Source organism: Garra rufa, chromosome 8 (genome assembly GCF_049309525.1).
Source record: "Garra rufa chromosome 8, GarRuf1.0, whole genome shotgun sequence".
In the NCBI taxonomy this organism is placed as follows: domain Eukaryota; kingdom Metazoa; phylum Chordata; class Actinopteri; order Cypriniformes; family Cyprinidae; genus Garra; species Garra rufa.
In genome coordinates, this window is record NC_133368.1 from 409,042 (window position 1) to 419,093 (window position 10,052).

A 10,052-nucleotide genomic window follows, 5' to 3' on the forward strand; every position below is an offset into this window, starting at 1 on the left:
GTGCATTGACTGATGTCTACATTCCTGCGGCAATATCACGGTCCATGGGACTGAATTCATCAGATTTCTGACAAGGACTCAAAAAGCATGACAAAAATTAGGATGTTTATTTAGGGTAAACACTTTGAAAACAAGTGGCAAAACTTTCCTCATGGTGATTATAAATGATTTGCACCTCACATATATATTAAATTTGTACCATCGTGTTTTTTGTGGGTTTCTTCAATGTCACACCGTCCAGTCCAAAAGATTTTGAAAGGAAGGACCCAGTGTTAAATTGTTATTTGACCCTATAGAACATACTACAGTTATGCGATCTAGATGCTTAATGTTTACCATCACTGTATTCTATGAGGTTCATCAATAGCACATCATCCAGTTCAATAGCCTTGTAAAAGAGGGTCACACCACTCCACAACAAGCTGAAAAATATTTGTTGGACCTGAAATTATACTAAGTCTTTACTGTGAAGAATTTACTCTAGATGTTGGATGTCAACCATCACTGTATCCAATGAATGAATTTCTTCATTGAGACACCTTCCAGTTCAATAGCTTTCCAAAAGAGGTCAGAAACAGTCAGAAAATCAGTTCAATAGCTTTCCAAAAGAGGTCAAAAACAGTCAGAAAATCTCATCTGGAACCAACAGAAAACAGTAAAGCCTATGTTTTCCTGTTGTAACCTGTGTGTTTTGTTGTTTAATTGTGTTAAAGAGTTGTCATCAGTATGAGGCATGGACAGTGTTCTCCATGTGTTGTTTGAATGGACTGGATATACAATATTTTATAATGGTTTCCTTGTTGTTTGGCATTTTTATGTAGCAAACTCTTTTAATATCAACATCTCTGTCCATTGATTTATGTTTGCAGTCTTGCAGAACAGCCACTGACCATGGTGCTGAATTCATCATGATGACATTTTTCATCAAATATATATTTCCTATATATTATTGTTTGGCTTTTTAAATTGTTAATGCTTTATTTAGGATGTTAAATTTGTATTTATTTATAATTTTTAAATATTATATTATTATAATATTTATTATATTAATTTTTAATCAGGTAATTCCAAACAGCTTTGATATTTCTAAAGGATTTGCTCCAAAACACTTTTGGAATGCCTTTCCAGTAACCAATGGGATATGTTTTCTATCTCTCTTTTTTTTTTTTTTTTTCCTGAACTGGCTTTAGGATTTGAATAGCTTGTCAGTGGTTGCAGTTGTTCCCCCTCAAAACAAATTTCAGAACAAACCGATATTAAATATCCAGGTAATCTGTCCCCAGATGTTGAACGGGGTAAAAAGCTGACACACTGAAGTGCAAGAAATAAGCAGATCAGCTTTAATCAGAAGATATAAAAAAGGAGCAACTTCACTAGATCAGATTTGAGTTTCTAATTTAGTCACTGTTAAACAATAATTAAGGAATCAGGATTAACTGAACAGTGTCATAATGTATTAGTGGATCTGGAAAAAAGTGAATAAATCATGAAGCATGTGCAATCTTTTTCCAAAAAAAAAAAAAAATTCAGCTTGGAAAGGAGGACTGGATAGACACCTTAAATAGACACCTGCCACCAAAAAATAAATAAATAAATAAATAAAAAAATTCAGCTTGGAAAGGAGGACTGGATAGACACCTTAAATAGACACCTGCCACCAAAAAAAAAAAAAACACCTTTCAGGCTGGATGAGCTGTGGTGTGTTTGTAATGCAGGTAGGTGAAAATACATTTAAATAAAACATTGGACATCTTCCTACAGAACAGTGTGACATTTCTTTCACATCAGGGAGCAAAGCATGTAGTGCAGGAATGTCCACAGATTCCACAAGAAACGTAAGCCCTACCAAAGTGTCACGTATGTGGTCTATCCTGTCATCATGAACTCTTGCACAACACATTCTGGACTTCATTCCCCACAAGCCACTGCACCAATCACTGCACACACCTGCTCCTCGTTTCCCATTGCACTGATTGCTGCACACACCTGTTTCACATTGACTCTCATGCATTTAAGCCACTGACACACTTCCGGGCGAAGTCTTATTGTTCCATCTGGTCATTATTTCCGAGCGATTCTTCCCGAGTTTGTTTTCCCTGTGTTTGATTCCTGGACTCCTCCCCGTGTTTGATTCTCACACACACACACACACACACACACACGCACATCTCATGTACTTATAATTAAATTCATTAACTAATATAACTATAACACTAATATTTTTAACAATTGCAGTATCAAGGGATGAGTATTGTTGTGAGTACTGAAAGCATTAAAGTGTCCATCCAAATAATCATCGTGTCTGATGTCATGCTTTCTGAGTGACTGTAAACAATATGATGAATTCAGCACCATGGACAGCAACTACTCTGCAAGACTGCAAACTTGAATCAAGGCACAGAGATGTTGATATTGTGAGAGTTTTATAATAAATGAAAACTATTTTACATCCAGTCCATTCATTCAGCACCTGGAGAACATTGTTTCACACTCATACTGATGATAACTCTTTATCACTGTGACGGGCGTCCCGAGGAGCAATCAGCGTCGCCCTGGCAACACACGAGGACCAGCTGGATCCACTCACCACGGACCAATCGGTCACGGCACAACCAGCTTTATAAGCAGTCTGCCACAACCAGAGAGTGAGATACATCTCCACATGCACTGTGAGACTTACCTGACCGCTGTATCCTTTCTCCTGCAGAGTCGCCGTGACCGCTTGGTCCCCCACTTCCGGGTTGCACGTTTGGGGTTAAAGCACGTCCTTGCACCAACCCCCTGCACCGGCCACCGTCACCAGGAGACACCAGCACTCAGAAGAAGCCACCCTGCACCTCAAGGAAGACGTCCTCACCACTTCACTCACCGTATTGTTCATTTTACCTGCACTCCTGTCAATAAACGCACCCTCCGGGGCTCACTCAACTCTTGTGTTGTTGTTGCTGTTCTCCGCCCGGCCACAATCACAATTAAACAAAATACAACTTTTCAATACAATACCAACTTTACCGCATAAGACAACTTTCTCAAACGGCACAATAGTCTCTGTTTGTTCACCAGCAACATCACCAGAATTCCTTACACTCACATTCACAGACTGTTTAATTCATTTACCTTCTTAACAAAGTTAAAACTCACATTTACCTTCTTAGCAAAGTTAAAACTCAAGCAACCAATGCATTGCATTTACACTATTGTGTGACACAGTCATTCATCAAGCAGCGCTACACAGACCTTATTGACTTCATTGCGGCTGCTTCTCGATTAATTCCTACATCCAATTAAATCCAAATTCAAAGCAAAATTCAGTATTAAATAATTTAAAAGTTGTAGAGGTTCCAAAGTGATGTGTGATAATCCACAAAGAAACATTTTTGACAAATATATTGACCTAAATGACTATTTTGTCACTTGAGGTGTTGAAGTTTCTGATGCGTGAGATCCAAACAAGAAAAGTCGTCCTCGAATACAGCTTTATCTGTTTTATTCATCACACAGTTCAAACAAGTGTATTTCAACTCACAGTTCCGCTGCACAAATGCACATAAAATCCTCAGATTCAGAGATGCCTCCACATATTCACCTCCAGACAGGGTCAAAAACTGTTGTGTTTTCCTCTAATTACACACCTGACTTCTCTTACTCTTTGTCTACCTATATACTCATCAATGCTCACACTCCACCCAGTGGACAAAAACAGAACTACAGCAGACATAATGGCTCTTACACTCACTAAATGTGGATGAGAAAATACAGATGTCTTTACCTCTTATAGGTACAAAAAAGAAGCAGCAGCAAAACAACAGTGGGGACATACTACTGCAGGAAGCCTAGTTTTATGTAAAGCCATCATTGTTATGTGATTTGGGTCTCATAGGATCCCAATGCAGTCCTCTTTTTTTGTAAGAGCCAGTAAATTTCATAATACCCATTTGCAAATTTCAAGTATAAGCTTGATTAGTGCACAAGCCAAATTGTTTATACTTTAGTATAATGTCAAATGATAATACATGTGACCATGCAATTAAAATATTAGATTATACCGAGATATATGATTTTTTGTTTGTTTGGTTTTCTTGTTAGTTATTAACCCAATACATGTATAAATACTCTACTTTACACTTTTAGACTGAAATAGACTCAAATAAGCATTCAGCAAATATATGAAGACCAAAAAAGAAATTATAAATGTATATTTCTGCATATAGTACTTGACATCAAAACATGTTACAGCATGATGTATGTGATGAAGATCATTTATATGTTCATAAGTAAGCATTTGTCTGTGAAATTGAACAGTGAGAACACAGCTCTGAAAATAATATAGGAAAAATGTAATGCCACACAAAATGTACGACCTACAGCCACCATGCTCAGTTAAAACTAGATGAAAGTTTACACAAAGAGTATGAATACAATACACAGACTAGCAAAGGTCAAGATAAGTCACATTTTGTTTATGTATATAGTGCATTACAGATATAAAAACTAAACATGACTAAAAATGCTGCATTATACATGCCAGACCAGTAGATGCTGATGTTTGAACATGTAAAATGTATGCACATGATGTCACAGTTTTCACACAGAAACAATAACAGTGTTAGTTTCACAAACTTGTACTTTGTACTTTTTTTCCACACTGTTGTTTAAATGGACGGGCAAAAAAAAAAAAAAAAAAAATGCATTAAAGTTTGTTTTTTACTTGAAAATGGTGTCATGTCAACATCGCCTGAATGTGTGAGATCAGAGATCATCAGTTCTGTGTGAGTTAAGATGTCAGTTCCTCTTCTGAGTTTCTTTAATAATCTGTGCGCTCAAACAAACTGAGTTCTCACAGCCAGCAATAACATGTTTCCAAACCTCAACAGTGAGCTCACCGCCCTCAAAATATTATAAAGTGACGTGTGGACAAATATGGTGTCCAATTCTCAGAATTTGTGCTCTGCATTTATATTTGGGCAGCCATTTTGATTGCAGCATCTGGGGAGATGGGGTTTGGTGCCCAGAACACAAAGATAACAAAGGATAACCATTAGGGTTGAGATGGGAAAAAAGTGTTTTACTTTGACCACACTGGTTTTAGAGATGAAGAGAGACAGAATTATACTTTCATTGGCATATTTTAAAGACTGTTTATCTCTGTGCGCAGTTGCTGGGGCTGCAGTTAAAAAATGTGTTATATTTGTTATTATATATACAGATTTGTTCATTTCACAGATGCTTTTATTAAAAGCAACGTATGAGGAACATTGCAAGCAATCTGTTGTAAGAGCCAGGAATATTCATAATACTCGATTGCAAATGTCAAGCATAAACTTGATCAGTCAAAGCTGAGAAGTGATAGTTTCATATGCTGCCATTTCTGATTTCTTTGAGGTCCAAAATTGTTCACAGTTATCTGTCAGCAAATGACTTACATGATAAAATATGTAACTATAAATGTCATATAAAATATCAAATTATGCCAAGAGATATGAGAGTTTTTCTTGTTAGTTATAAACACAATATCATCTATTAATATACTACTTTTACACTTTTAGACTGTGAAATAGAAAGTATTTATCACATATTTGAAGACACATGACAATCATTCATATATTTTCATAGGATTTGTCTCTAGATTTGAAATGATCAGTGAATGAATAAAAACAAACATTAAAAACATAAAAAATCTGTAAATGTGTTGTATAATAACTAACAGACATGTGTAGCCGCAGTTAAATGGACTATTACAACATTTAAAAAGCCTTCCATAAAAATATTAATGTAATGATTAGATGAATCAAGGTTAGAAAATTAGCATGTATTTATATTATGATTTCTGTAATACTTATTCAAGACCACTAAAGATACTTCCATCTCTGTATTTAATATAATATTTAAAGCATTCAGTGCAGTATTTAGAGAAATATCATTGAAAGCCACATGTAAATATCCACAATATCATTAAGATGAAGATAAATCTTGCTGTAATCTGGCCTGTTATTAGTAGAGAGTATTTTATTCTAATATTGTATTCATCACTATTTCGTCTCTGTGCTGTGAGTCCTTCCTCTCTGCAAAATAATTCAACACATAAGTACTCACTGAACTCTCATGACTCTTAAACTCACCAGCTCTTCTTGCACAGATGATCTGAAGAAGAATCACAGTAGGAGCAGCAAACACTGCAAACTCAACAATAATCACAATCACTGCAGGAAAGATGATGGACAGACGAGAGACACAATTAAGAGAAAACAGTCAATCTGTTAAACTGTGAATAAAATCAAAGGTATAAAACAACGAACAATGCAAAGATGTATCGTACCTCTGAATACAGCTGCTGCATTAGTCTGTCTTGATGTCGTCTCAGAGTTTGAGCTGCTGACTGGAATCTGAGTTGCTGAATCGACCGGAGCTGCAGAAGGTGAATGTTCAGATACGTCTTAATACTGTAGCACATCAACATCATATTTACATACTTGATCATTACACAGTGTTTGATCATCAGTATTTACAGTGGCAGTTGTTGGGAAGCGAGGTGATAATTTATGCCTTTTGTATATGAGAGTGAAACCATAAACCTCCAGTTTATCCTGAATTAATGACATGTTTAAATAGAAATAAATTAAATTAAATATATTAAATTAAATAGGACAGTCTATTTGAACCTGTATGACCCATGTAGGAGGTCAGTTCAACATCTATTTTTTCACTACAAGTTTAAGACTCTAAAACAAAACAAATATAAACACACACAAATACACAAATTAGGTTCCCTACAAAGTCAATAATTAAGATGTCTGAAGTAGAGAATCTTAAGTAAATTGGGCAACATCAAGTTTGACAGAGATTCCTCTGTCTTGTATGTTTGTTTGACCTGACAATTATATGTTAGGATTTAGACGTTTAGGTTTTATAGCTCAGTATAATTCCTGACTGATTCCAGTGTATTCATATGTGTTTTTTCTTCCATTGTGGTGAAGAGTGGAGCTTGATGAGGTTGTGAGCGGCCGCTGTGTGTGTGAATGTTGTCTATGATTGTCTGATGGGGCGAGGGGCTGACAGATGCACACAGACTGAATGCTCTTTATACAGACTGACAATCACAAAACCAGCTAATCATACTGACTTCAGCTCAAATATTGGCTTACAGATCATATGCAGTGAACAAATAAAATACAGTTTATCATTGCATTAACATCAGCACTTCCATGTTCACTGCATTAAACCACAAACACCAGAGTCATCATCTACAACCAAACCAGCAGCTCCACCCTTCAGCTCAATGGAAACCACAAAACTACAACAGAACACCTCAAAAGAAGAAATAACATTTGAACATTAAACACAAACAGCTCTTTACCCTTTACTCAAAAATGCAAAATATAACACGTAACTTTCATCAATTTATTTTATTGAAACAACTTTATCAATTTAACTTAAGTAATTGCATGTATTTGTTGACTTTTTTTTTTTTTTGATTGTACCATGTGTAGATGTTATTGCTGTTGTTGTAGTTGATTTTGTGATGTGGACTGGAGTCACTGCTGTTGTTGTTGTATCTTGAGCTGTAAAGGATGAATGTTAGTTCAGATGCATCATACTGTAGAATACTACAGTTTTGCTGTCAAGTTTTTTTTTTTTTTCAATATTTACAGCAGTCCTTTTTGCCCAGTTAAACTTGATTTGTTTATCTTCTGTCAGACTCAAGCTTTTGTTCATCCATTCATCTACTTCAATTATGCTAATAGTCCTCAGTGTTACTGACATTATGAGAACTTAAAATGATTAAAGCATTTGTTTTTCTTTACCTGGTTTCTTGACAGTATTTGTGGCTGAGTTCTTTAGATGATTTCTGTGAGTAACTTCACATCTCCACTCTCTGTTGTCATCTTCATTCAGGAGTCTTGTAGTCAGAGTGCTGATACAGTGTAAAGATGTGAATAATATCTGATATCTGGAGTCTGATATCGTCAGTTTAACACCAATCTGATTCACCCAGAACAGCTCAATTCCCTCAGAACGGATCCAATCTTCACAAGAGACTCCAGGATGTGAATATGAATACAACTGACAGGAGAGAGTCACAGAGCTGCCTGGACTGATCTCAGTCTGTGAGGATGATGAAGACACTGAAACACAAAATAACACACAAATCACACACTTTTCAATCATCATGGGAAATTAAATGGAGAATTTGCACTTTTTAAATTGATGACATAATCGTAAAATTACCGTGAAGAACATGCAGATAAACATGTGCATCAGTTCTCCATTTTTGTCCATTCACACCTGTCCATTTTTGGCAGATATAATATCCATAATCTTCTTTTGTGATGTTTTTGATGTTCAGAGAGCAGTCAGACCCCAGACTCAGTCTCTCATGTCTCTCTGTGTTATTCTTCTTTATCTCTAAACCAATCAGTTCAATTGCTGCTGAATATCTGTAATTATAGCTCCATGTAGTTGAATTGCAGTCAGGAAGAGCATTATTACAGGGCAGATGGACATTTTCACCAGTACTGATGAACACATGAGCATAATCCACTCCATTGATACCTGAAACACAAGCACATTTGGGAGATCATTATGTTATGTGTTAATAAAGGAAAACAAAACAAAACAAAAATATCAGCATAAAAATCACAAGATTAAAAACAGAATTAACTTTTATTTTTTCTTTGTCATAAAGCTGTATATGTATATATATAAAACTTTATATATACATACACATACATACATACATACATACATACATACATACACTGCTAAAAAAATAAAGGGAACACTTAAACAACACAATATAACTCCAAGTCAATCACACTTCTGTGAAATCAAACTGCCCACTTAGGAAGCAGCACTAATTGACAATCAATTTCACATGCTGTTGTGCATAGATATAGAATAGACAACAAGTGGAAATTATAGGTAATTAGCAAGACATCCCCAATAAAGGAGTGGTTCTGCAGGTGGTGACCACAGACCACTTCGCAGTTCCTATGCTTTCCGGCTTTTTTTTTGGTCACTGGCGGTGCTTTCACTCTAGTGGTAGCATGAGACGGAGTCTACAACCCACACAAGTGGCTCAGTTAGTGCACCTCATCCAGGATGGCACATCAATGCGAGCTGTGGCATGAAGGTTTGCTGTGTCTGTCAGCATAGTGTCCAGAGCATGGAGACGCTACCAGGAGACAGGTCAGTACATCAGGAAACGTGGAGGAGGCCGTAGGAGGTCAACAACCCAGCAGCAGGACCGCTACCTCCACTTTTGTGCAAGGAGGAACTGGAGGAGCACTGCCAGAACCCTGCAAAATGACCTCCAGCAGGCCACAAATGTGCATGTGTCTGCTCAAACGGTCAGAAACAGACTCCATGAGGGAGGTATGAGGGCCCAAGGTCCACAGGTGGGGGTTGTGCTTACAGCCCAACACCGTGCAGGACATTTGGCATTTGCCAGAGAACACCAAGATTGGCAAATTCGCCACTGGGGGCCTGTGCTCTTCAAAGATGAAAGCAGGTTCACACTGAGCACATGTGACAGACGTGGCAGAGTCTGGAGATGCCGTGGAGAACGTTCTGCTGCCTGCAACATCCTCCAGCATGACTGGTTTGGCAGTGGGTCAGTAATGGTGTGGGGTGGCATTTCTTTGGAGGGCCGCACTGCGGACCAGAGGTAGCCTATCTGCCATTAGGTACCAAGATGAGATCCTTATGGTGCGTTCACACCGGACGCGAATGAAGCGGCAAGCGCGAGTGATTTACATGTTAAGTCAATGCAAAGACGCGAATAGCCATCCTGCGGTGCGAAACGCGCGAAAGAGGCGGTGCGAATGACGCGATTCGCGCGAATTACGCGGCGCGAGTTGAGCGTTTCAAGCGTTTGCCGCACCATTCGCGTGAATCGCGCAAAACGCGCAAGTTCAAAAATCTGAACTTTGGCGAAAATTCGCGCCGCGTTAACCAATCAGGAGCTTGCACTAGTAGTGACGTGATTACAACGTAGCCTGTGGCGGCAGAAATTCGAAACAACAATGGAGGACAAGATCATCGTGGCTGTTTGT

At 37.6% G+C, this 10,052-nt stretch overlaps 1 protein-coding gene across 1 annotated transcript; it reads right to left on the minus strand.

Moving 5' to 3' along the window:
• Positions 1–6,006: 6,006 nt before the first annotated feature.
• LOC141340777 (uncharacterized) lies at positions 6,007–9,593 on the minus strand. The gene is made up of 6 exons (XM_073845872.1): positions 9,233–9,593; positions 8,227–8,550; positions 7,803–8,123; positions 7,511–7,559; positions 6,120–6,199; positions 6,007–6,062 (listed from the first exon to the last, which is right to left on the minus strand). The coding sequence occupies exons 1-6, from the start codon at positions 9,591–9,593 to the stop codon at positions 6,007–6,009; spliced, it is 1,191 nt and encodes a 396-aa protein (XP_073701973.1).
• Between the last annotated feature and the right edge of the window lie 459 nt (positions 9,594–10,052).